This window comes from Neovison vison, chromosome 2 (assembly GCF_020171115.1).
Source record: "Neovison vison isolate M4711 chromosome 2, ASM_NN_V1, whole genome shotgun sequence".
Taxonomy (NCBI): domain Eukaryota; kingdom Metazoa; phylum Chordata; class Mammalia; order Carnivora; family Mustelidae; genus Neogale; species Neogale vison.
The window spans coordinates 10,708,446-10,735,243 of record NC_058092.1 but is presented as its reverse complement, the minus strand read 5'-3'; the positions used below and the strand labels follow the sequence as shown (position 1 = coordinate 10,735,243).

Sequence of the window (26,798 nt, the reverse complement as noted above, 5' to 3'; positions counted from 1 at the left end):
GCCGGGGCCGGCAGGGCCGCCCTCCTTCTTTTGCAGCATCCCTGCTCTGCTCCGACAGGCTGAGAGGGGAGGGCGGGCCGGGTGTGGACAGGAACCCAGATGCCAGGCCTCCGTGGGAACTCTGCCTTTGCCTGGGAACGGAGGGGAGGGCAACATTCTCCCTCCCCTCACGGAGGACAAGGAAGCCAGGAGGAGGGGTCGGTGCAGGACAACCCCCCACCCCCACCCAACCAAGGAGCCTGAGGCCAAATGTGAGGAGGAAACAGGCTCTGCCTACACCCGTGGCTTCCTCTGCAGGCAGGGAGAACTACCTGCCCTCATCCCCCTCCCCCTCCCTGGCCCTGGCACCTGGGCCTAACCCCCAGGCTGGCTTCCTAAACCCCATTCAGAGCCCATCCCTCTCTGCCTAAAAGCTTGCCAGGGCTCCCTAGTGTCTCAGGCTGGAGGAGGACGTGCCCGGCACCAGGTGCCCAAGCCCCATCCTCGTGGGTCGTCCTCTTCCCTCCCCAGTATCTGATCTGCCAGCAAGTCTGGCGATTCTCCAGACCTGTCCTGTGGGAGGACCGAAACAGCCTCTCACGACCACCCGTAATTCCGTCTCTTCTCAAGAGGACCGCCAGAGCCGGGGCTGCTTCAAATGCAAGTCCGGTTGAGCGGCTTCCCGGCTTAAAACCGCGGGTGTAATGGTCCAAGTCCTCATTTGGACGGCAAAGTCCCTCCTGAACCTGCCTATCGTCACCTCCCAGTCCTCCCTGTCCTTTACCCTTCAGCCACACACGCCTCCTCTGTCCCCCTGCCCCGAGAGCTGCCCCCTGACTCTTCCCCATCAGTCTTGAGTTAGAGACCTCTGCTTCGGAGAGGCCTTCTCTGGCCACGGAGCCAAGGAGCCACCCCACCCTGTCCTCCACGCCTCCCCGTCTCAATCCTTTGGGCATGTGCTTCTACCTTATCTTTTCCTTGTCTGTTCACTAATTCATTACTTGACTCCCCTCTAAACTGCTGAGCTGTTCTGCTCTCCAGGATATACTCAGCACCTAGCCCTGGGCCTGGCATGGGGCCAGGGTCAATCAATATTTCTGGAATGAATGACTCTGTGTTTCCAATACTTGGCAGAGTGCCTGATGTGGTGCTTTTGATTAAAGTGAACAGAGAAAAGTGGTAGCAGCTCCAGCGGATGGAGGACCTACTGATTACCTAGCTGGTATGTGCAGACAAGGCCCTCGGGGGCCCGATGTCCCCTCAGTCGGTCCCCAGGAAGGCGGCCAGCTAGGGCCCCATCAGAGTCCCACACCCCCAGCACACAGCTCAGATCTGGAGATTTGGAGTCGAGTCACTTTCCTCAAGTGACTTCAAAATAAGACGACAACAGTGTCCCCTTGGGGTCCCGCAAATCCCATTCAAGGAGGGATGGGTGTCCTAGAGCCCCGCCTGGCCACACGAAGAGACTGACACGCTCCTTCCGTGAACGCGTCTGGGCGGGCACCAAGCAGGCCAGTGGAACTGCCTGGAATGCGCCAACCCAGAAAAGCGGCAGGTCAGCATTTTCTGGGATTTGCTGCTTTAATATTAAAATATTCATAAAGAGAAGTAATATCACTGTACACATGTTTCCTATCTGCAAACGAGGATTAACATCTGTTCCGGCACGTGGCCAGCACAGGGCATGTACCGGGGAAGTGGCCCTGTATTCAGGTAGGGCTGCCAGATCGCTGGGGCCCCACCCCCCAGAGCTCCGGTGTCGGCCCATCCTGACGGGTCTCATTCTGCATCACCGCGGATGCAACCACACCCCCCAACACCGAGCCCTGACAGTCCCCCCGGTAACTGCTTCTGCGGCTTTCCCACACCCCCCCAGCCCAAGATCCCAAACAAGGTCACACATGACACTGAACTTCGTGGCTCCTGATTCTCCCTAAATCTAGGAGGTTCCCTTTGCCTTCCGTGGGTCTTCGGTGACGTCGAAGCTGCCCTGCTTCCAATCCAACCACCCCACAGGTGACGCTGTGTCCTCTCGCTGCGTCCTTCCGGGAGGCCCATATGGCAGCGTGCCCACTTTGGTGATTTTCTAGTTAATTACACATTGACTAACTAGCTTTCATCTTTCCCCTCCATTCTCCCATGAAAAATCTAATTTTCTCATTGTTTTGGACATTCAACTGTCTCCCCCTTGTCAGCAGCCCCCTCTTCCAACCAGTGCCTGGTTTCTGACCCATCTGTCTCTTGCCTTCCAGAATGACAAGATGTTCAAGGCACACCTTGTGACTCTGCACTGCCTGACACCTGGGATCCTCCGCTCAGGTCTAAGGCGCCCTTCTCATGGGGAGCAGCACTGAGAAACAGCTGTGGGTACCAGGTGTGGGCCCTGCTGCTAGGGGGCACTGCTTCTTTGCCCCTTCTGTGGTTACAATTTGTAAATCTTCTATGTATGTACCTCTACATAAAATTACATATGTAAGTAACAGGCATATAAATAAAATCAAGAGCATATTGATGTCTCTGACTCCCATCCAACACCTTCCCCCATTCCAGACTCCTGTTTCCCACAGAGACAATCCTGACCCTTAAGAGAGGTTTATTTATTTGCTCTACTCCACAGTAACAAAGTAACGCCAAACAATCTGGAAACCCTTCAAGATTTGCTTCCCATTCTTCTGCTCTTGTAAGCCTTCAGATGTATTCTAGGAGAAGGATAAAGTAACTTGTTTCATGTTCGTGATGTTTCACCCTCAGGATAAACCCTCTGCCGTGGGACGGCTGGGTCAGTGGGCAAATGCATATGTGATTTTGCTCGCTGTTACTCAATGTCCCCCCCACCCCCCACCAGGGTCCCATCATTCTGCCTTTCTGCGAATCACGTGTGAGAGCGTTTGGATTTTTGCCAATCTGAGAGGTGAGCAATAATCTCTCTGGGTGAATTTAATTTGCATTTTTTTTTTTTTTTAGATTTTTATTTATTTGACAGAGAACACAAGTAGCATAGAGGCAGGCAGAGAGAGAGAGAGAGAGAGAGAGAGAGAGAGAGAGAGAGAAGCAGGCTCTGCACTGAGCAGAGAGCCCGATGCGGGGCTCGATCCGAGGGTCCTGGGATCATGACCTGGGCCGAAGGCAGAGGCTTTAACCCGCTGAGCCACCCAGGCACCCCTAATTTGCATTTTCTTAATCTACTACTTACACTTTCAGCCCTGGGATGAAGGCTCTGGCCCTGGGACCAAGCCCAGGGCGCATCCCGAATGAGCTAGGCTGGGCATCCCAGCAGGGGCAGGAGGGCGGTACATAGCCTCACTGTGCCCTCCCACCCGGGCATGAACAACATAGACACACGACGCTCAAAATGAAATGCCCACACCCGTTAAGGGGAAGGAGAGCTCTGGGCATCTGGAGAAACCACAGGAGGGTGCCCTTCTCATTTCTGGAGTAGAAAGGCTCCCTGATGTCTTCAACAGGCAAAAGCAATGGTTGGGAGTTTTGCTCTGACGATCACAGACAAGCTGCCAGGCACCTGCCGGGGGCCTGAAGCTCCCTCAACAGTGCTCCGAGCCAGTGGCCAAGGGTGCTGGCTGGAGGGTGCCTGGGTGGGCTGTCTCTATTAACTGGAACTTCTTTTTCCCTGAGTCAGCACCTGCACTTCCCAAATTCGGGTGGTGAGGGGCACCTGGGTGGCTCAGTTGGTTAAGCATCTGCCTTCGGCTTAGGTCATGAGCCCAGGGTCCTGGGATTGAGTTCCATGTCAGGCTTCTTGCTCAGTAGGGAGCCTGCTTCTCCCTCTGCCTGCTATTCCCCCTGCTTGTGCTCTCTCTCAAATAAATAAATAAAATTTAAAATCAATCAAGCAATCAACCAATCATCAATCAATCTTTAAAAAAAAAAAAAAAGAATTCAGGGACGCCTGGGTGGCTCAGTGGGTTAAAGCCTCTGCCTTCGGCTCAGGTCACGATCTCACGGTCCTGGGATGGAGCCCTGCATCGGGCTCTCTGCCTGCCTCTCTGCCTGCTTGTGATCTCCGTCAAATAAATAAATAAAATCTTAAAAAAAAAAAAAAAAAAAGAGAATTCAGGTGGTGGAAAGATCCAGCATCGTGCCTCCAGTCTTCCTTGGCATGGCAGAGTCCCCAGTTTCTGCTGGCCCCCACACCCGGCACCTGCGAGGTCTCAGGCTACGGAGACTAGGAGCCTTGGCTCTGAGGGGATGGGCGGGGAGCCCTCGTTCCACCCTCCCAGGCCCAAGCCTGCTCACCTCCACCCAGGGCTGCATTTTAAGAGCTTTGGGAAACTTGCGGCCTGAGTAGAACAGCAGGACTGTGTTCAATGGGAAGGGGTGTGTTTTCTGAATCTGTCTATATGGCTGCTTCTAATTTGCACCAAGATTCCACAGAGGGTCATGGGAGCCCCATTAATGCCAAAAATACACATTTACAGATGGGTGATCGGCCTAGCCTTCTTGAGCTAAGATCCTACTCGACTGGTCAAGATTCCATTAAACTTAGAAAACTATTTTAGGAATAGAGACAGGAAAAAGCAAGGACCCCACTAAGTGTTCAGAGCAGGGAGTCAGGACATGGGTCTAGGCCCAGCTTCCAGCTCCCTGAGACCTGTCACTCCACCCCCCCCGAGCCTGGTCTCCAGGTCCCAGCTGCCTTCCCTTCTCTCTCTGGGGAAGGAAGTTCTCCATAGCATCTCTCAGACCCCACGCTTCCAAAGGGAAGGCTGCTCTGACCCTTCTGGGAACCGGACTCCCAGGCTGGGAGGCACAGGGGCCCTGTGGGTGTGGAACAGCAGTTGCCTGGAGACGCGTCCTTATCAAGGCATCACGGGCTCCTGCTGAGGTTTTCACACAGAAGCCACACAGGCTAGGGACACCATAGGCTAGGGACACCAGCGTCTGCCTTCTGCCTCCCGCATGCTTCCTCCTGCGGCCACCACCCAAAAGCTTTGTTCCTTCGGTGTGGACCGAGGACGCACTCCATGACTTAGTAGCTAACTTCTCCCCTTCTGCTCCTGCCCGTCTACCATGCCACCGTGGTGGGTTTCAATCCTCTCTGTCGTGGCAAAGATCATGTCTTTTCAGGTCCATGAAGCCCCTGAACCACGATGCCGAACGGGTGGGAGATGAACTTGGAGTGGAGGGAAGGATGTGCTCTGGGCAGTGGAGTCAGGGATGGGGGAGATGTGCCTCTTCCTGTCCAGCAGGGCAGGTGGGACCCACGACCAGGTCTGCCTCGTCACCCTGCACCCACTGTGCAAGGTCACCTGCACAAACCGTGATTGTCCAACCTCCAAACCTTTGCTTACGTCATCCCCTGACCTGCTCAGATCCTGTCTGTCGGTCAAGGGCTACGGGCCTTGTCTGTCTGGGACCGTTCCAGTGGATGCCTACCGTCCCAGCACAACTTTGTTTACTAGGCCCTCTCTCTCTCTTGTGGAATTCTCCCAGTCTGGACAACAAATGGTGATAAAGTAAGATAAATAATAAACAATGATAACGTAAGAGCAGCAGGTATTTAATAAACGGACACTTCCTCTTCTAACCCCATTCTGCGAGTTTTCTCATTGAATCCGCAGGACCCCAGGGCAGGGGTTGTTGGAATCCCTGTGCCACCCACGGAGACAGTGAGGTTAAGTGACCTGCCCAAGGGTCAACAGACTTGGCCTGGTCCTGTCTTGACCACCCACCAGACTTAGGGAGCTTCTGTTCTTCGCCCATAAAAGGAAGCCCAGGAGTGGCTCAGTGGGTTAAAGCTTCTGCCTTCGGCTCAAGTCATGGTCTCAGGGTCCTGGGATCGAGCCCCATATCGGGCTCTCCCCAGCCCCCGCCACTTGCCTCTCTGCCTACTTGTGATCCTTGTCTGTCAAATAAATAAATAGAATCTTAAAAAAAAAAGGGGAGCCCAGGAAGCGTCCTGTAGGACGGTAAGGAGGACTCCGTGAGCGACTGTTTGCTTTCCCAGGGTGGATGGCACTCTGCAGGTATTCAGTAAACAACACTTTTGTCTGCTTTTTCACTGCTTTCCTGAGAACCCGGGCTAAACCCGGAAACTCAGAGGAGCACCTTCCCTTCCCTGGATGAGAATCTCCTAACTGCTTGGTATGAACAGGGACATCTCCTCGGGCCCAGCTCCTGGCACCCACGTAGAGTGTAACATGGCAGGGAGGAATCCCCCTTATTGCCGGCCACTGTCCTCTCCCTAAAATCCCACCCCCAAATTACTCACCACCTTTCCCACTTATTGCTAACAAACTCTGAACAGTAACAGAGACCACAGCATCTTGGCATCATGTCCTCCTAGGAGCCGCTTGGAAAACCAGGCTCTGCCTGGGGAAAGCCCTCCCGCCTGCCAGGAACAAAGCCACGCCCACATACCCACCCCCGGGGGGAGGGGGGAAGCAGAGCCCCAGCCTGCACCACTCCAGTGTGCCCCGTGGTCATCCATCCATCACCAGCGTGAAACAGTCTCTTAAACCTGCGGGCAGCTTGGGGGGGTCCGAGCTTCCAGAATGTGGGAAGAAGCCCTCGCAGATGAAAACAAATCCAACAAGAGAAAACGACTGTCTCCAGGGGCTTCACTCGTGGGTAGAGGATCCCAAAAAGGGGGGTTTGTACCAACTTCCCATCTGAGCAAGGGACACCACACTCCCGGCGGCGTGGTCACACACCTCTCACCGACTCCCACACCCACCATCAATCGAGTTGTCAGGCGCTTTCGATAATCCCAACATCCAGCAAAACATCCCCAACCGGCTCCTTCCTCTGCTCTTCCCTTGGACCCAGGGGCCCTGCCAGGGCTCTAGGGAGTCCCGTTCCCAAACGACAGCCATTGACCTTGGCAGGTCCCAAACTCCGGAGAAGTCATTCACCCACGAGCCGTGGGCTAGCAAGATCCAGGTTCTGATTCAATGTGCAGTGCCCAGGGAATGAAAAGAGACGCAGCTGGGAACGGGACAAAGCCAGGAGCCCACTGGGAGACACACTTTGCCTGGAACAGAAACTCTGTCCTCGAGACGCCAACATGCACCTCCTGGCCAACATGCACTTCAAGGCTTACCTGCTGCTGGTGAACACTCAGCCCCGGCCAGGTGAGCAGGGGAGAGGTTTGGCACTGGCAGGGGAGGGCAGGGTCGGACCCTCGATAGTCTTGGTCAGTTGGTGAGCTGTTCGCCTCTGAGGCCTTCCCTGAAGCCATGTTCCTCTGAAAGCTCCACCCAGAAACAACCCTCCCTTGTGGGACTGGCCAGAGCCCCCCAGTCCAGCTCCCCCCTGGGGGCCACCCAGTGCCACGCCAGACTGCCCTGGAGGAAGTGAGTCTCCCCCGATCTGCAGTCACCTGAACTATGAGGAAGAAAGAAAGGGGTGTGCCCTTTTCCTCCATGGACACCAGTGCCTGGCGCACAGATTCCTTAAATGACTCGGAAGCAGAGGAGCATGATGCGTTCTGCTGGTCTTTGTGGTGGCAGACAAAGGTCAGCGCTCAGGATGGCAACGAAAGGGCCACGTCGCCAGAAAAGTGAGCCCTGGGGACGCTGCCCAAATCGGAGGACCTTCTGGAATTTGCGACAGACTGCGGGCGTCAACAGCCCCCTCCCCAAGAAAGTGATAGTTTCAAAGCCTCTAAGTTGTTAATCTTCTGCCTTCACCCCAGGACCTGTTTGTGGAGCCCCCTACCATGTGCTGGGCTCCCTGCTACCCTCCGGCCGGAGACAGAAGGGTTCACCGCAAGGAAGGCCAACCCTCTAGCTGCATCCAGCTGGGCCCTGTCTCCAGGGCAGCTAAAAAGCAGAACTGACGGAGAGAAGCCTCCTCCTGAGGCTTGGCACGGCTTGGGGATACTGACCCACCAGTGCTAACACATTTCCTCCTTCTGCCCGAGCCCACGGCTCCCGCTAGCCTTCTTTCTTTCCTTGGGCACTGTGCTCTGCGGGCAAGGTGCGAGTCAGAATGATTCTTCTAGAAAGTCATGATCCAAAGCTCGTGGGTGAGCAACTCCAGGGAGGTTGCTAAGGGCTAAGGGCTGCCAGCCAGGGCTGTTGAGTGTAGGCCCCTGAGGTTTCTGTCTGGGCTGGGGTGAGAGGGAGTGGCAGGCCCCGTGGTACCCAGCGGCCCAGCCGGTGTGACCAGCGACATACCGATTGGTAGCATGGGGCTCCTGCCTGGCTTTCTCAGAGGTATTTTCCCCCTCACTCCGAGTACGCTGCTCGCAGGACAGGACAATGGGGCTCCTAAGAGCGCTCAGCCCCACCCTCCCATTTTCCAGAAGAGGCCTGCGAAGGTCAAGGGCAACATAGATGGAGAGCCGAGGCCTCCCCCTTGCTCTGGCAGGCCCAGCTTGTTCCCAGGATCCACATCACAAATGATTTATCACAACAACAAACTGTTAGCCACTTAAACAAACGACACTGGGGGTCCCCCATGGGGCTGTGCCAGAGAAATCAGGCAGGTCCTGGAGCCAGGCACACCTTCCTGGGTTTAAATTCCATCTTTCAGCAGACTACTGCTCTTTCATTTCAATCTTCTTGTCTGAAAAATGGGAAGGATTATCCGAGATAACTCACGGGATCTGCAGCCCACACATTCCTCCCGGCCCACAGAAATATCGGGTAAATACGTACAGGTTGTATTCATTATACATGCTGGTGAGCCACTGGATTTTAACCTCCATCTTTTCTCTACAACAGTACCTGGCCCTGAGCAGATTCAGAATTCTCCTTCCTAAGTTTCTACATTGTTCTGAGCTTTTTGCTCGGTGCCAAAAAATGCCTCTCCTCTTTTTGTGCCCACACGCCAGGCTCGGGCACAAAAGCTTGCCTGGTTGGTAGCAGCAGCTCGCATCCCCAGCGCTGGCCCAGTCTGCGCGGTTGGAGCTATTTGAAGAGCTGGGCCGGAAGCCCGGGCCACAGACATGCAGCCTCCGACCTCTCTGGTCTCTGCCTCTTCCTGGAATATGAGCCCAGAAGCCCAGCATGCTGGGGCCTTGACAGCACAGGGCGCTGCCCGGACTGGCCGGATGCTGCCACCTGGGGCCGCGTCCCCCCTCCACCCCATCCCCCCCATGGCCTGCTGATGCCAGCATGCAGGACAAGAAGGCAAAGCTGGAGGCTGCCCGAGCCAGGGGGCCTGCAGGGGCCTGCAAGGCACCCCACCCCAAAGAATCCTAATTCACCTTGCACTCCTTTAAACACGGTTTTATTGATTATAAATGACATACAACCAACTGCACAAGTTTAACAGGGACCGTCTGAGACCATCTGCCTCGTGCGACCCCCTGAAAAGCCATCAGCACCCTCAAGACAGCAAACACACCCGTCACCTCCGAGTCCCTGGCTCTCCTTTGTGAGTCAAGTTCCTGGCCCTCCTCCCACCGCCAGGAGACCCCTCCTCCTTACAGACCTCCATCTAACAGATCCATTTTCCTCTGCTAAAGTCTCATGGAAGCGGAATCATACAGGATGCGCGATTTTTCCTTTTTCTCTCCCTGGGCTCTTGTCACTCGGGGTAATTATTTTGAGACCCTCCGTGCTGCTACATGTACCATAGTTTGCTGCTTGACTGCTGAGTTTCCCCTGCGGACTGTAGCAGTCGGTTTCCCCCTATACCTGCGGACAGGCAGGTGGACTGTTTCTAGCTTGAAGCCAGCACAGATGAAATCTCTAACCCCCCCCCTTTGCGTGCCACGTCTTGGTATGGGCATTTATTTCCTAGGTGAGTAAACGCCTAGAAAGGAATGGCTGGGTCGTATTTCACCCGACTGTAAAATTTCCACGTTCCCATGGTACTTAAAATCTTTGAACACATGCGATTTAGTTTTTACTTTGTTCATTGTTTATCGCTGGCCTTCTCCCTCTCCTCTGTGGCAGATGGTATTTTCGCAAAGATGGACATAATTGTATCTCCCCTACCACACGCTTTGTACATCGTGGAGTCTGGCTGGCCCGTCACCAACAGAAAGTGGTAGAAGTGACGCTCGGTGACGTCTGAGGCCAGACCATAAGAAACCTCGCAGCTTGCACTTGGTTTCTTAGAACATTCTCTGCGGGAGCCCTGAGCCTCTCCATGTGCAAGGCTGGACCACCACAAGGGAGCTCGGGTCACTCCCAGATGAACGCTGGCACCCCTCCCCCCCCAAGGCACCAGACATGGGAGGGCAGCTGTCCTGGACTCTGGTGGAATACGGCCGTGGGACCACTGACAGCACGCGGAACTGAGGAACTGAGCTGAGCCCTGCCAAGGGCCTGACACAAGCTTGCGACCTGTAAGAAAGATGGCGGTTGTTTAGGCCACTAAGATTTTGGGGCTAGTGTGCTCCGCGGCAGTACCAACTGGCACATGCTTCTAGAATGGAAGCTCCATGAGAAATGGATCTTTTATCTTTCGTGCTCACAGACCCACCCTAAGGGCCTAGTACAGCACCTGATAAATGGACCCCAGCAAGTGTTTAAGTGAATACGTGAGCGGGCTCCTAGGTCAGGTTTTAGGAACACTGAGAATATCCACTAATGGAAAACAAACACTGGGATGGGACGGCAGTCACGGATCTGTGTCAGGCATGGGACTTCAAGTCTGAACACTGAGACCTGAGAGCCGCATGAGCTTCCTGGAGCCTCTTGCAGCCTCAGTTTCCCCAGCTGTAGTCCGCCTAACTCTACCTACTGCATGGGGCAGCAGGGGCAGCTCTTTCAGGAAGGCTCGCCCCCGGTCTCTGAGGTCAAGACAGCGTCCCCTGAGGAGCCCACCAGGGCTGAGGAGAATCATGGTTGAGGTCATTAGCAGTGTGACCCTGTGTCCCTGGCCATCTTGGGCCAGTGCTCATCCTAGCCGAGCAAGGGTGCCTGTGACTCTGAAAAGGACCCCCCCTGGCTCACACCAAAGCTATTGCCCCAGGACAGAGGCCGGCGGGCCTTTCATTTTCCTGCTACGGCCTCACCGCCATGTCCTGACCCTGCCAGGTGAGGTGGGCACAATGCCTACACGGTGACAGACGCCACCCCTCCTCCAACCAGGATTTAATGAAGTTGTGGGCAATGCCTTTCGAAAGGCAGTTAGTTCTAGAATGTGGCTCTCCTCACAGGTTTGTTCTCCTTCCAGCCCATCAATCCGCAGCCCTTCCTGGGAAGGAAGTCAGGGTTCACCTAAAGCAGAGGTTCAAGGTCTGCAGCCCTTGTTCACACCTGAAACACGGCCTCTGAGACCACCGGCAATTCTCAAGGCTGCCGTGTGTTCACTGAACCGTGGAGGGAAAGAGGAGGGACAGGAAGAGAAGCTCTGGGCTTGTGTGACTGAGACCAACCTTTACTTCCTGGGACACCTTCCAGGGCAAAGACTGGGAATGAATCCACAAACCCTGGTACAGGTCTGCCCCGCTGTCCGAAAGCAGAGCATCCCTGTGAAACCTTCCATAAGCCAAAAGAGGCAACTGTGATTCATTTACGTGGAAAAATTTGCCAGCATTCCCAGATCTAGAAAATAACCTCTCTCGGGCTCCCCTGATACCTGAGGACACACTTTGCTAACAGATCCACCCGAGAAACGCAGACAGAGGACAGATGCTCCCAGAAGTGGTTCAAAGCTCTGGCAGCTGGATGTGTTGTTCCTGGGGGAGAAGCCTGGCAGGGCCCCCATTACGGCTCGCTGCAAAACTAATGCTGGACGCTGTGTTTGCTTTTTGTCTTTTGTCCCAGATTCTTTCAGGTACTAAAGTCGGTCTTTTGTAAAAGCGGAGCATCACCATGTGAACTTTCTTGGGGCGGAGTGGGGGACGCCTGTATCTCAAGGGGCCTCTGAGTGTGTGCTTCCATGTCCAGACCTGCTCGCCTTTCCTCTCTTCCCCATTCCACTCCCTCCCTCTGCCCCCAAGGCCTTAAGAATCAAAGAAGCATCTGGTAAGTGTCTGCGAAGAACAGAGGTTTGGAAACTAGACTCTGTGGAGATCAAGTAAGTCTTGGCTCCAAAACCTACTGTCCTGGAGACCTCAGAAAAATTCCTAAACCTCTCTCACTCCCATGCCAGCGATGGGGAAACTGAGGCTAATAAACACTACCCATCTAGCAGGGCTGTGGGGAGATCCGTGAGCTCCTGTAGGCAAGGCAATCAGGAGGGAGCCTGTGCATTCCAAGGGCTAAATAAGTAACAGCTGTGATGATTACAGCTCAGCAGAGATGCGCCTCAGTCATACCTCAATCATTCCACCTGCAAAATGGGTGCATCTCCCCCCCTCCCCCAAATAGGGAAGAGAGGTTGGGCTCTGGTACATGCTTCCAGAACAAGTACCAGATCTGGGAGGGTGAGCCCAAGAGGGTGTCTGTATATTTCCAAAAACATGACTCTTCTAGTTTTTCTCAGAATAAATGAAGGATTTCCATAATTAGAACATTAATACATAGTAAACTCTACTGAGAATCAGACCCGAAGTACTGAAGGACAGTCAGGAAGGGCCACTGTTTGGAAAGCACTGGGGAGATTCTGGACAGGCTCTCCTTCCCAACCCACAGACAGATGACTCAGTGTGGAAACCCTCGGACAGGGACCAGCGTTACTTGGGTACAGAGACTGATCAAAAGCCAAGTAGCCAAAAGGGACCGAGTTGCTGTATTATCGTTGTCAGTCACCAACAACCCCAGACCCTGGGCAGATTCTGGAAATGAGTCTCTTTAAAACGCTTGGGGGCCACCTGGGTGGCTCAGTGGGTTAAGCCTCTGCCTTCCACTCAGGTCATGGTCTCAGGGTCCTGGGATCGAGTCCCGCATCGGGCTCTCTGCTCAGCAGGGAGCCTGCTTTCCCCTCTCTCTCTGCCTGCCTCTCTGCCTACCTGTGGTCTCTCTCTCTGTCAAATAAATAAAATCTTTAAAAATAAATAAATAAATAAATAAAATGCTTGGTGCAGGCACAGAAATAGCTGCCCGTGAACTTGCCTCCCTGGCGGAGTCCCCACCCACGTGACATGGGCTTGGTCACTTGTCTTGCTCTGACCAGTGAGACAACAGCGAACAGGATGCAAGGCGTGGCTTCAAAAGCACCTGTGCCCTGTACCAGGTAATTGAAGACACTGACGGTGAAGGAAGGTGGGTGTCCAGGGACTCTGAAACCTTTCTGTGTATCTCAAACAAGAGAGTATGTATTACTTTTATTTTTTTAAACAAGTACTTGTACCTTAGGGTTTGTGCCCTTTCCAGGAGCCCAGCTACCACACAAAGCAGCTAACCTGCCAGAGACAACTGGCCCGGCCAGCATCTACAGCAAAGCAGCCAAGACTCTGGGGACTTCTTCCACCTGACTATAAATTATTTTCAACTGGATCAAACGTGGAGTCTCAGATGCCTTCAAGGGGGGATCTTTTAACCATATTTAAAAGTGGTCGGTATGTATTAGGAAGATGTTCTATCTTCAGAGTTAGAACTCTCTGGAAACTTCCACTAAATTCTGAGTCATAGCAGCTAAAAATCTCCACATCAGGGCTGCAGATCAGAGGGGCAGGCTTTGGGTGCGACCCCTGCACGAGCCCCAGGGGCCACCAGGTTGCAGCTGGGGCCTAAACCCCGTAACTTCGTGCTCACGACTTCTGGAAGAGGAACACACACACTCAGTCCAGCGTGATAAGCTGCCCAGGAGATGAGCAAGTCTTTGATGGGGAGAACGAACTCGAGAATGGAGTGTGGATGTGGGAAGGGGAGCAGGAAACATTAAGCTGCTTTCCCAGCCCACACAGCACCGGGGGACAAGGACGTGTGTGCGCGCGCATGTGTTTTATGTGTGTGGAAGCAGGTGGGCAGAGCCAGCCCAGCACCAAGAACACATCACTCTGTCAGCCACTGGGGCCACCTGCTGCCCCACTGTCTGCAGGTCATTTCATCTGCAAAGGCAGCCGGGGCATGGCCACACCTTCTGGGAATGTAAAGGGCACTGGTGTCCTCGCCTGCCCAAGGCCAAAGACATTCTCTGTGCCCTAGAACTCGCTGAAGCAGGAAAATCTGTGGCACAGATGCTTACCTACAGGTCTGGTTGGCCATTTAGAAAAATGTATAACGCACCTAACTTGCACTGAGTGTTTTGTGGGTTCTAGGCATGTCACAGCTTCTGGGCAGGGCCTGGGTCTGATCTGCCCCTGATTTCTCTGAGCCACAGACACAGGTCCTAGTATGGGCAAGTTTCAGTTTATTGAATGAGCCAAAGACTGAAGGCTCAGTTCCTTCTAAGAGCTTGGTCTAGGGCAGGAGACTCATTCTGAGGCAGGGAAAAGACCCCAACAGTCCTTATTCCTTCTGCTAAAGAAACTCAGGTACCACGTCTTCTCCTCACTCAACGATCACCTGCTTTGTTGAGCTAATGAGGCCAGCTCTGTGCTGGGGGCTGTGTCCTGTGGGAGCCTGGTGAGTGGCAAGCCGTATAGGAAAGCAACGTTCCTCACCGCACACGAAGAGAGGTCAGCATCTGGGGCTGTGAAGTACAGGGAAGAGAGGACCTTACCAGTTCCCCCCCCACCCCCGCTCTAACAAACTACTACGAATTTAGTAGCTTAAAGCCATGTAAATTTCTTGTCTTCAGTTCTAGAGGTAGGAGTCTGAAATGGGTCTTGGGAGGTAAAAATTAAGGATGCATTCCTTCTGGAAGTTCTCAGGGAGAGTCTGTTTCCTGGCCTTTTCCAGCCTCTAGAGGCACCCGCGTTCCTTGGCTCATGGCCCCTCCCTCTACTTCTGCCAAGCCAGCATAATGAAGGTTGAGCCCTCACACTGAGTTTCTATTCTGTTATCACACTTCCTTCCAACTCTGACCTTCTTTCTGCCTTCTCTTCCACTTGAAGGACTCTCTGATTACACTGGACTTACTGGATAACCCTGAATAACCCCCCATCTCAAGGACATCTGATTAACAACCTTGATTCCCCTCTGCCCCTGTAACCTAACATATTCACAGGTTCTAGGAATTAGGATGCAGGCATTTGGGGGATGAGGGTTGGGAGCACGATACTGACAACCACAGGCCCTGAACTACCAGATAGAGAAAAGTCTAGGAAGATTTTTGGAGGAAGTAGAGCCTGAATCAGGGCTTGGAGAAGAGAAGGGAGGGGATCCAGGAACCATCTGTATGTAATCACATATATGTCCTCATGCTCAAGGGAGACAGAAGAGATCGCAAAGGTTGGGAGAGGGACATGGGTACCTGCTACAACACCCCACTTCTGATATGGTTTCCTGCCCCAAGTCTCCCCAGGCCTCGAAGTTCTCCACAATCATCTTTCACCACCTCCCTGTTACAAAGCCTTGGCCTGGTGCTTCCCTTCCCTCTGCCCCCCATACACAGACTGGTGTTCTTGCCTCTGCTCAGTCTGCTTCGCCTGCAGCAGTAGCCTCCTTGTGCCAGCATCCCCTAAGGGCTGGGGTCCACCCGCATAATGATGTCCAAACCCAGTTCTAACCAGTTACTGTGCATACTCCTGCCACACTCGCAGCCCATCTCCCAGGCTTACTGAGAGGATTAAGTGAGCTGAAGGTCTGCAGCACGTGGCACAGAAACGATGCTCAGAAATGCTAGCTGTCACCATTACCACCAGAAATATCATTTCAGGGGATCCATGAGGAAAGCTATTTTCATAATGATACTATGACATTATTTGCCTTTTTTACTGTGTTATTTGTACTGTGGGTACAAAAGCAATGCTGGGGAGGATGTTGACATCTTGGCAAACATCACAGCAGAGGCATCAAACTGTACGAGTAGATATTAGTAGTCATTATAGTCTTAACACCATGCATTTGTTCTCGAAAAAAAATGGGGGGGGCACTATTTGACTAATGAATATCTTTGGTGAAGCAGTAAAAATTATTAATTTTATTAAAGCTTGATCCCCAAGTACATGTCTTTTTAGGAAAAATGGAAGAACACTGAAAGTTCCTTTGCTGCAAACCAAAGAACAAAGGCTGTCTTGAGGACAATCATTTGCATGACTGTTTGAGTTGCAAGCTAAACTAGCCACTCTTCCACAGAACACCACATGCACTTGAAGGAACAAATGCCCAATCCTGTTAACTAAGAGATCTGGCAAATGACTAAGTCCACACATGAACTACATGAGCTGGCCCGTTATTTCTTAGAAAACAACTGACTGGGCACCTGGGTGGCTCAGTTGGTTAAGCAACTGCCTTTGGCTCAGGTCATGATCCTGAGTCCCAGGATCGAGTCCCGCATCAGGCTCCCTGTTGGGCTGGGAGTCTGCTTCTCCCTCTGATCTCTCCCCTCTAATGGTCTCTCTCTCTCTCTCTCAAATAAATAAAGAAAATCTTAAAAAAGAAAGAAAGAAAGAAAGAAAACAACTGACCATACTTGTTGTCAAAGATTAAAATCTGAGCTTTTGAACAAACGTGAGAATTTCCGCAGGCTTGATCTGCCACCGTGGCCTCAACAGCTTCTCAAGACTCAAAGACTTTTCTGATGACATGCGTGGTGATTGTGAACACGTGTGACTTTTTGATCATGAATCAGGAAGTATGTCATCATTGGGAAGCTCAGCATCACCCCCTCACTCAAGTGATCACTCACTGATAGATGCTTATATCTTGTGTGTGGTACGGTACCCGTCTGACGTGCCAATGAGACCAATGGCTTTGTCCACTGTTAACAGAGCACAAAACCCTCATTGGATGAACTCTGACACAACACGCTGCAGCAGATCTCTCCGAAACTACTGTTTGGTGGGTTTGAGGATGCCACCCAAGAAAAATACCTACACTCCTCTAATACAAGGCAATCAATACACTCCTCCCTTTTCCTCCTACTTATCTGAGTGATGCCAGATTTTCAACCCAAACAACAAATGGCAGTAGCCTCACTGAAGGATCAGAGAGATGAGAATTTAGCAGTTTTCTGTAAAGTCAGACATCGAAAAGTTTTTCTTTGTTTGTTTTTGACATACGGAAAAGTTTTTGCAAAAATGTAAAACAATGCTCTCCTCCCTCAAATCTTTTTGTTTGGGAAAATGCACTTATTTTTCATTAAAGGTTTTTTTTTTATGTTAATGTGCAATAGGTTTACTGCTGTTGTTTTAAAATAAATTATTGAGGATTTAAATGAGTTTTTGGCTTTAATTTCTGGCACAGTAAATACCTACAGAACTAACCCACATAAACAAGAACTCTTTGGGTCCTCAATTTTGTAAGAGTGAGAGGTGGTCCGGAGACCAGAAAGATGGAGAAATCCTGTCATAAAAAAAATAAACAGATTTACGAACACAGATCTTTAGTGGAATGGTATATAACGGCAAAACTGAAAAGAAAAAAAAGTAGAAACAACTTAAGTGTCCAATAATCAGAAAGTGGCTAAATAAACTACAGTGCCTCCATTTGCTAGAACATTATGTAGTCATTAAAAATTATGTTTTCGGAGAGCATTTATCGTGAGAAAACGCTCGACACACTCGTCACGCTGTTAAAAATGGGGCAGAAGCAAATGTTCACAATCACGTTTCGGTAATGCCTTGATTCTCGGGGGAAATCAGGGGAACTGAGCAGGGGCTGAGGAAATCGGAGACTCCCCGGAGGGCTCCCATGGGTTACAAGCTCCCCAGCACATTTTAGGGCTAGAAGCCAGCTCCGTTACCTTTAAACACACACGACACAACTCTTTCTTGAACAATCCTTCCAAACTTCTGCCTTTACACTCACGACGTAAGTAAGACCAAACTCCTAAACCTGGCATTCCAGACTCATCCCCAAAGAAACAGAGGAATCTTCCATACCTTGTCCTCCCCAAACCCAGTTCTTGTCTTTGCTTTGATGTCGTAACCTGGGTCTGATGTTCCTCATGTCTGCTTGAGTTCCTAAACCTCTCCCATTCTGGAAAATTCTGGTCTCATCCAAACTCAAACCAAAGACAGGCGCAGGTAGGTAGGGTACCACCAGGGAGGAAGTCCTGGGGGCTTGGCGTTCTCCTGCAAATACCGCAGGGATGCCGGCTGTTAACAAGTGTCACCCAACATCTGCTGCTTACTTGGTTTGCACATTTATTCTCATTCTCCTCATTATGGGCATATAAATCCCTTTTCATGCCCCAGCCTCCTTCTGCCCACATCTGTCGGCAATTTACTCACCACGTGCCGTGGCTAGGAGGAAGTATCTTATTTATGACTTCGTAGGATGCCAGGCAGGATGCTCGGGCCGGCTGAAGGTGCCCACTGCTTTTCGGGAGCATTGCTGCCTTGAGCTTGGATGGGCTCAGGGGCTCGAAGGTCTGGGCCACCCTAACAGGAATCAGGAGACCAACAGCTCCAGGCAGGTCTGAGGAGGTGTGCCAAGCCCCCTCTCATCTGGTAATCACTAAGTATATGCACTAAAAGCACCAGGCACTGGGCCAAGCACTTTATATCTCCCCATGACAACCCTCGGAAACAGCTACTGTTACTAGCCTCAATGATAAGAGAAACAGCTTTGTTATTGTTACCCTCAGCCAGAGGACTACATAGTTCAGAGAGGGTAAGGAATGTGCCCGAGGTCACACAGCTAGTAAGTGGGGGAGCCCGAATGCAAACCTAGATCTGGCTCCAGAGTCTGCCGTCCCCGTTTCTGAGCTAGGATGGCCTCCCGTCTCTCCTGTCCGACCCAGCTGAATCCCCAGCGGGAAGGAGAGGTGTGCTCGTGCAGTGGAGACTTTCTGACTCTGCTGGTCATTAGTTCTGTAACCTTGACCAAGTTATTTCACCACCCTGAAGCTCATTCAGGTGACTCCATCTGGGAAAGGGGGTTAATCCTGGTAGGACTGGGGTGAATGATAGATACGGGCTAGCACACAGCAGGTACTCAGCAAAGCTTCCTATCATGAATACCGACACGTCCTTATTGCTGAGGTTGTTGTTTACAGAGGAGCCCCCACATCTGGCAGATACCTGTGTCCCTGGGTGACCTTTGGTGACAGATAAGACACCTTACCCAGAGCAAGGAAAATATGCCTGTACAGCTGTGTCCTGTGGGCCGAAAGGAGAAGGATGCACATGGTAACCAGCTCTCTGCCTGCGCAGACATTGCCTCATTTAATTCACCACTACTGTCCCATCACTCTGGCCAGGAAACTGAGGTCTGGAGACCGTAGGCAGTCTGTCCCAGGAGCCGGGGAGTGGTGGGGTCAGTGAGCGTCTGCTAAGCCCCCTCCCTATTCCTTTGCGACCAGAAACAGCTTAGATAAGAGGTTCTGTTCCCCTTCTAGGTCCAGAAGGGCAAATGGGGGTGAGGATTCTTTCCCTAGGTAAGATCATACAAGGCAGGTTCCCCTGACCTTGGAAAATACACTGGCAAAGGTGGCTGAGACAGCTTCGGAGGCAGTGCCAACTCCCCACAGGGTTACAAAGCTTCCGGAGACCAGACAACATCAGCTCACACAGCCCTGGGCCCAGTGACACTTCCTCGGGGAGATTCCTGCCACTTGAGTCTCTCTCTATCCTGAGGGAGGAGGGGGTGTCAGGAGGCCCCCGGAAGCTGGGAAGCTTGCACGGATCTGCCTGGACTCCTGGATGGCCGCGCGAAGAGGAATGTGCGTGTGCTGGGCACGGTGACTTCCCAATTACGAAGCATCAGCTGGACCACGGCACGGACAACCCACCTGCTCGGGCTTCAAGACACTGCTGGGCGACCCCACTGGAAACAAAACCCCAACAGGAAAGGGTGCCCTGTAGCTAGCCCGGGACACCCTGCGAGAAACTCCACGTCCTAGCTCTCCCCGCAGGCGGGCCCGGCCTGAGCACCACACTCCTACCAAAGGGAATCCCTGGCTCTGATTCTGGCTCTTTCCCTGGGTCCCCGGGCTGAGGGGAGCAGAGATGCCCACCAGCCCGAAACGCTCCTTCTGATGGTGACAGGAGACAGAGATGACTTCTTCAAGCTGCCGCTCTGTCCCGAAGTCTCTTTCCGAGAGCAGCCTGAAATCAACCTAAGCAAGAAAGCTGCTCTGGCTTCTGAAATGAAGTTTCCAGAGTATGTATCGTTCTAGGAAACCTAAGTGGAAAGCAGGTTGCCAAGCTGGATTGCCTTTTTCTTTTCCCCAGGAGTATCAAATGCAGTAACGGGGCCTTAAGAAAATGCTTCGTGTCAGAGTTCTCTGAGCACTGTGAGAGAGGACTCCCCCAACTTTTCTCGAGTCATCTGAGCCCCTTCCCAAAGCCCGCGGCATGTGGGAAGGTGGCTTCCAGGAGAGATGGGGGTCAGCCGCCGCCGAGCCCCAGGCCAGCTCCGAGGAAGGCCGGCTGCACACGAGGGCCCACCGACCACGTTTCCTACAGCAGCCTGTGGCGGCCACATAGAGGCTGCTGTGGGCCAGCTCTGCAAGGAAGCACCTGGCCGCCCATCCCGCTTCCTCCCCCGTCTTCCTAGAGAGGACACTGGACACTGCACTGAGGGGAGCTCCTCCAGGCCAGCCACGGGACAGGGGCCCCAGCCCCTCCCCGAGAGGCCACCACAGTGAATGAGAGTGGCACGTGGCGGACAGATGTGTCCTCCCGCAGAGAATTCAGCGCCTCCGCGCGGTCCCCTAACCAGAGGTGCTCAAGGACCTCGACAGTGCCAGGGAAGTGGAGCCCAGCGGCTGGGTCAGCAGCCTGGTCCAGCAGAGATGCCGCCTGCCATTCATGCCCCAGAGGGCGGCGACCCTGCGTGACCGCGCTGGAAAGTCTGTGCGGGTCACAGGGACATGGGAATGACAGAAGCGTCTAACACGCGAGGCAGAATTCTATCAGAAAAGGGACAGGGCAGCTTCAGCTGGGGGTCTAAGCACGGGGAGACCCCCATGTCCGTGCTGCTCCCCCTGGAGAGGAAGGACCCTGGTTCCTCGGCGCCCCTGTGCTCCAAGCCTGAGCCCCAGGCAAGGGAAGGGAGGAAAGTGCCACCAATCGTCACTTAGTCACTCACCCTGCAAGGCTTCTTTGGCTCTGGCTAGCTCCTGCTCCTTCTGGGCCAGCTGGACCCGGAGCTCGGTGGCCGAGAGGACCTCGGAGGACTTGCCGCCCTGGGACTCCTCCAGGTCCTTCGTCAACATCTCCTTCATCTGGCGGAGAAGGTGGACCTCCTCCTGAAGCCGAGCCACTTCTTCCCGCAGGAGCACTAGGGGAGAAGGGCACACGGTTAGAGGAAGGGAACGCGGGCTCCTGCTGACGTGCTTTTTCTGGGGACCATTCCGAGGTGCTTTGGCTTTTCCTGTGTGCTCTGCATTTGAGAGCTTTCCTCGTGTGCACTGGGGAGAAAACTACCAAAGCTGTTAACCTTAGTCCAAGAGCCCCAGCCCCAGTCCTGCGCCCCACCTCCAGTCTGCAGAGCGTGGCTGGTGGGAGCGCCCAGCATCCCCCCCCCGAACCCACCCCATTCTCCAGGGCTCTGGTGCTGCTGTCACCGCACCAAGAGGGGCCATTCCAACGGCCAACATCATATTCCCTCCAATGGGCAGGAACTAGTGTGAGAACGAAGAGGTGACAGGAGGTGGCGTTCCGCTAGGAGCCTGGAGTGCCGAGTTGGGCTTTACACGCACTATCTCACTGAATCCTGCGAAAACCACCTAGGGCAGCTCCCACCATCACCTCCATTTCCCAGATGAGGGAGCTGAGGCTCGGAGAGATTGAATCATAAAGTTAGAGGGCAGCAGAGCTGGGATCTGAACCCAGACCTGGCCAACTGCAGAGCCTGAGCTCCCAGTCTGACACTCAGGAAACGGTCCCCAAAAGGCACACCTGACACATGTCACAGAATGCAGAGCCTTGAGGAACCCCGCACCGCACACAGACGTGGGCAGCCACACCCGAACACGCAGGAGAATGGCGTCAGGTGAGCAGTAGCGACGGTGACACCGTGTGTCGAAAGGGGTGTGCACACCACTTGCACCCAACCCTCCATTCACGAGGGCCCAGGGGCCTTGAGAAGGTACCAGAAGGTGTGCCATCGCCGGCCCCAGGAGTCTCCAGGCCAGCTCAGTCCTGCAGGTCAGCTGATACACCGGCACCCAGGTCTGCTCACCTGAGCCACAACAGACATCGCGCTGTGGAAGGTGCTGGAGTTGGGGGTCAGCAGCCTCATTAGGTCTCAGACAGGTGGCCTCTGCCAGACCCTTTACAGAGCAGACTCACGGTCACGACGCTCACCTCATCGGCTGAAGGAGGCTCTGAATTATTCACTGAAGCAGGCCGTCAACAACACGGCCTCTCCCTCATTGCCGACCTCATGCATTGCTCTCCCTCCCGCCATATTGGTCTCTCTCTTTGCAACATGCCAAGCTCTTTCCGGCCTCAGGGCCTCTGCCCCTGCAGTGATCTCCATCTCAAACACCCTTTCCTTGTTCTTCCTGTGGCTGCTTCCTCGTTGGGCTCTTTATCCCAGCCTCCTCCTCAGACGGGCCTTCTCTCACCGCCACGTCTCATCCTGCCGTGGGAGCTGGGGTGCAGTCCTTGCCTGTGGGGGCCACGGCTGTAAAGACACTGGGTCTCTAGTTTGGTTCCCTCAGGGACCAGGCATGGAGCCACGAACCAGTCCTTTCCCTTTCGAGCCTCAAATGTCCCCAAATGGGTCTAACCCTCATCGGACTGTGAGGTTCCAACGAGACACGGGAGGCAACCCCCCTGCAGACAGGCCTGGTCCAGGATGTCCTCAAGGTACACAGGAAGTGCTCAGTACCGCTGAGGTGGTGGCCCCCGTTTCCCAGGACGCTTGCCCTCTCTCAGCTCGCAGGCACCCTGCCCTGCACTCCTCAGGGCGAGCAAGGCCGAGTCCCCTCCAGGGCGCGGGGCAGACCAAGGGGAAGCAGAGTGAAGGCCTCAAGGACTTGCGGTCCCTCCACCGCCAGTGGCCTTGCCAACAGGTACCTCTGATTTTGACCGGTCCCTTGTCCCTGTGTCTCATCACCTTCTCTGAGGCCTCCCGGGTTCAGCTGCCCTGTGTGCGAGGGGCGGAGGCGTCCCTGCCCTCCCTCACCCGCCTCAGCCTCCCCCCAGGAGCCTGAGGGCCCGCCTGAAATGCAAAACCTCAACACCTCACTCCCCACCGAAACCCTCAACCCTCCCGGACCGCAGCCCAGAGCCGCCACCCGCAGCCCCGCCCGCCCCCGCCGACCTCCCTCCCGCAGGCCACCCCTCAGCCCCGAAAGTGTAGACGCCGTCTGGCTCTGGGCCACCAGGAGAGCTTCCTCCCTCCTCGCAGGTCCCTTCCTGTAGGTTGGTCCCAGCCCAGCTACCACCCTGTCCAGAGACCTAAATCCGTCCCCACCCGACAACCTGAGCAAAATCCTTATCACTGTGGGAGGCCCACTGGTTTATCCCGTCCCTGGGCCCAGCAGGCACCCCCTTCCCGCAAGCAGGCCTGGTTACACTGTCCCGTCCTGCTTGCTGCGGGGTCTGAGGTGCCCTGAACAGGGTGTGATGACATATGGACCCCCACAAGCCATCTCTCCAGCCAATAAGAGTTCATGGGCATCTGCCCTATGGGAGACAGCCGTCCAGGCACTGGGGATCCTTGGGTGAATGTCATAGACGGGTCCCATCCTCGGGCTGGCACACTCCCAGACCCCACCGTGAACACAGGCCTAAGGACCCCAAAGCCACACCCTGGGAAGGCGGGCCATCTGCAAGGGAGTGCCTGGCTGCTTGGACATCGAGGGGCTCAGGAATGGGCTGCAAACTCCCCCAGTCTCTCAGCAAAACTGGAGCACAGGAGGTCGACTGTGGGCGCTCGCCCCCCTCATTCCAGTCAAACATATGCAGGCTGCCTACACTGCAGGTCCAGTGTATGGTGTCCAGAAGGGAGAAAGGAGCACCCTTGGCCTTAAGAAGTCTCCAGGGAGTAGAAGCAGCACATACAAGTAAGCATAACACAGACAGCACTGCATGGGCTTGGGGGAACAAGGACATTTGAAATGGGCCTTGGAAGACGCACGGGGTGGTAAGCAGACAAAAGCAGCAGCCAAGACGAGGAGGCTAGAAAGCCAGATGAACGGATGGAGGGAGTGAATGGGTACGAGATAAGGAAACCTGGAGAGATAGGCCAGGGTCGGATTATAAAAGGTCTTAACCCTGACCACCTCTCTATGACCCCAGCTCTGCATAGCTTCTTCAGCGGTACTGAAGACTCTGCAGTTGTCATCCTTGCTCCCTGCCACAGACTGGATGTTTGCGTCCCCTCAGAATTCATGGGGAACCCTAATGTGGGATGGTATTGGCAGGTGCAGCCTGTGGGAGGTGATGAGGTCATGAGTGTGGCGCCTTCACGAGTGGGATTAGCGTCCTGATAAAAGAGACCCCAGAGAGCTTCCTCGTCCCTTCTACCACTTGAAGACACAGCAAAAAGATAGCTGTCTAGAAACCAGGAAGAGGGTCCTCACCAGACACGAAATCAGCCAGTCCAGATCTCAGACTTTCAGCCTCCAGAACTTTGAGGAACACGTGTCTGTTGTTTAGGAGCCACTCAGTCCGTCGCGTTTTTGTTACGAGCCAGAATGGACAATCTGCTCTCTTCCATCAGTTCTCCCTCGGGTCTGTCCCCACTCAACTGTCACCAAAAGTCTAGCTCACAAGAAGGTATGAGTAACTGCTCACATGCCCTCATTTACATTTACCTTACGGTACAGCCGGAGACGAGTCTGTTTGTATTTGTTTGTTTGTTTGTTTAGGGATGTGAATTCTGGGCTTCCTTACACGGCCCCGAGGGCACCAGTAAGGTTGACTACTATGTCTATGCAGGTGGCAGAGAATTTCAAGTCGTCTGGCTTTGAATGCAGTCCCGGCCAGGGACCGACTCTGACGGTGAGTGAGCCCCGTGTCCCTCTGGGTGTCCGGTATCAAACATGCTACACGGGGATAATGCCGCCGGCTGGGGGTTACTGGACTTGGGGTGGGGGAAGCAAATAGCAAAGCCCCCCGCCATGCACCGCTAAATCTGAATTTCAGATAAACAAACACTCTTTAGGATAAGCATGGCCTAGATATGACATGGGACATAAACTAAAAATGTATTCGGTGCTTATCTGAAATTCAAATGCAGCTGGGCGTGCTGTGTTTCGCCTAGCAACGCTACTCCCATCCCACGGGGAATTCTGGCACCATGACACGGGACAGTCACGAGCAAGGGCTTTCTTTGCCAGAGCACCTCAGAGGAGGAAGGTGGTCAAGGGAAAGATCGGTCTGGCCCAGCCTCCCCTGGACCCCTGCCCTGAGATGAGAGCAGAATGCAAGAGGGGGCCGGGTGCCCCTGTCCTTGGCCAACAGTGGCAAAGGTGGATTTTTCCTGGGCTCACCTTTCTAACAGGTGCACCTGACACCTGGGCCCCGCCCCGGCCCTGAAGCAGCAGGAGGGCGGGGCTGGAGGTGAAGCACCTGCAGGAGCCAAGTCTTAGGAGACCAGGCTGGAAAAACAACTTCATGGAGAGAGAGAGGCTTGTCGGAGCTTACTAACTGCACCTGCCCTGGCTGGGTGTGCAATCTCAGATCTTGCACACTGTGGATTCTTCCAGAGGCAGAGATGCGGGACAACCCTGGGACGGCAATCCCAGAAAGACTCACAAGACTGCAGCCCATTTATGGGCTCTGGGACCGTGGGCCGGCACGTCCCCTCTCTGGGCCTCAGAGGCCTCACCTGTAAAATGGGGGTGAACAGAATAAAGGAGACAGATGTGTAATGTAAAGACAGGCTCGGCAGTGGGCATCGTGTGTGTGGGCCACCGGAGCCACAACTCCCCTTCCCCTCTGTGCAGAGGGGACTGGCCACATTGCTCAGAAACAGCGAGGAAGCTGAAGTTGTAAGATCTGGGCTTGTGCCTCAGGGGAACTGCTACAGTGCTGTGTGACCTTAGGCAAGTCGGTATTCCTCTCTGGGTCTTTCTACGCTTCACGAATCTGGACAATTGCTACTGATTGTCCATTTCCTCCATGGATGGGAGCAGGGGGTCCCTACTCTAGCCTACATCTGCTGCGCTGCTCAGGAAGGCAGCGGCTGGTCACCGGTGGCTATGTCAGTGTAAATTAACTAAAATGAACATCTGAGTTCCTCAGTTATAATGGCCATGTCTCAAATGCCTGTGGATAGCCAGTGGCCAGTGTTGGACACTGCACACAGAGACCACTCCCCCGCACTGCACGGAGTTCTGCTCAGTGCTGGTCTGCAGGGCACAGGACACAGAAAGAAAAGCAGAGAAGTGGTATTTACTAAGCACCCGGTAGAGCACAGGCCCACAGGCACCCCGACATAAGGAGCCTTTTGCCCATGGCCAGAGAGTGGCTAGGAAGGAGCCACCATTTCTGGAGAAACCACCCTGACCCTTGCCTACGGAGTGGGGATAAAGGGAAGATAACTGTGTACCCTTCTGCCGATGCTGGGCAACCCCACTGCCCTTGAACCTTGGGGCAGGGAGGCGGGTTAGTAATAAAAGGGGCTGGTACTAGAAATGCCACAGACTTGACAGAGCTCTCGGGGCCAAGGAAGCTGGAAGTAAACGTTGCCTGGGAAACAGCGGCTCTCCTGCCCCAGGGGAAGCCACCGTTACCAGGGTGCTGCTCTGGAGGGGGCATACCCACTCAAAGGTGGCAAAGGGAGCCAGACTCTGCTCTTCTCTGTCTAGCACACTTCCTTTTGTATAAAACAGCAAACATTTCTCAGCCTCCCTTGCAGCTAGGACTGTCCAGGTGACCCAATTCTGGTGGACAAGATGTAGGAGAAAGCCCCTCAGGTGGACTGTTCGTTAAGAAAAAAGGGCTTTGCCCCTTCTCTGCTTTCTTGCCTGGAAAGTGGACTTACAGCTGGAGCTGCAGCGGCTACTTTGTAACAAGGAGGCGATGTGCACGGAGCCAAACCAATCCAAGAGGGGAGAAC

At 53.9% G+C, this 26,798-nt stretch overlaps 1 protein-coding gene across 1 annotated transcript in view; it reads right to left on the bottom strand.

Annotated features, from left to right (window-relative positions):
• The window catches only part of LOC122899476 (kazrin-like), a 106,533-nt gene that overhangs the window by 52,093 nt on the left and 27,642 nt on the right, over positions 1 to 26,798 (bottom strand). The window contains exon 2 of the mRNA XM_044237214.1: positions 20,868 to 21,059. Coding sequence (XP_044093149.1) covers positions 20,868 to 21,059 — 192 coding nt within the window. The remainder of the gene's footprint in view (positions 1 to 20,867; positions 21,060 to 26,798) is intronic.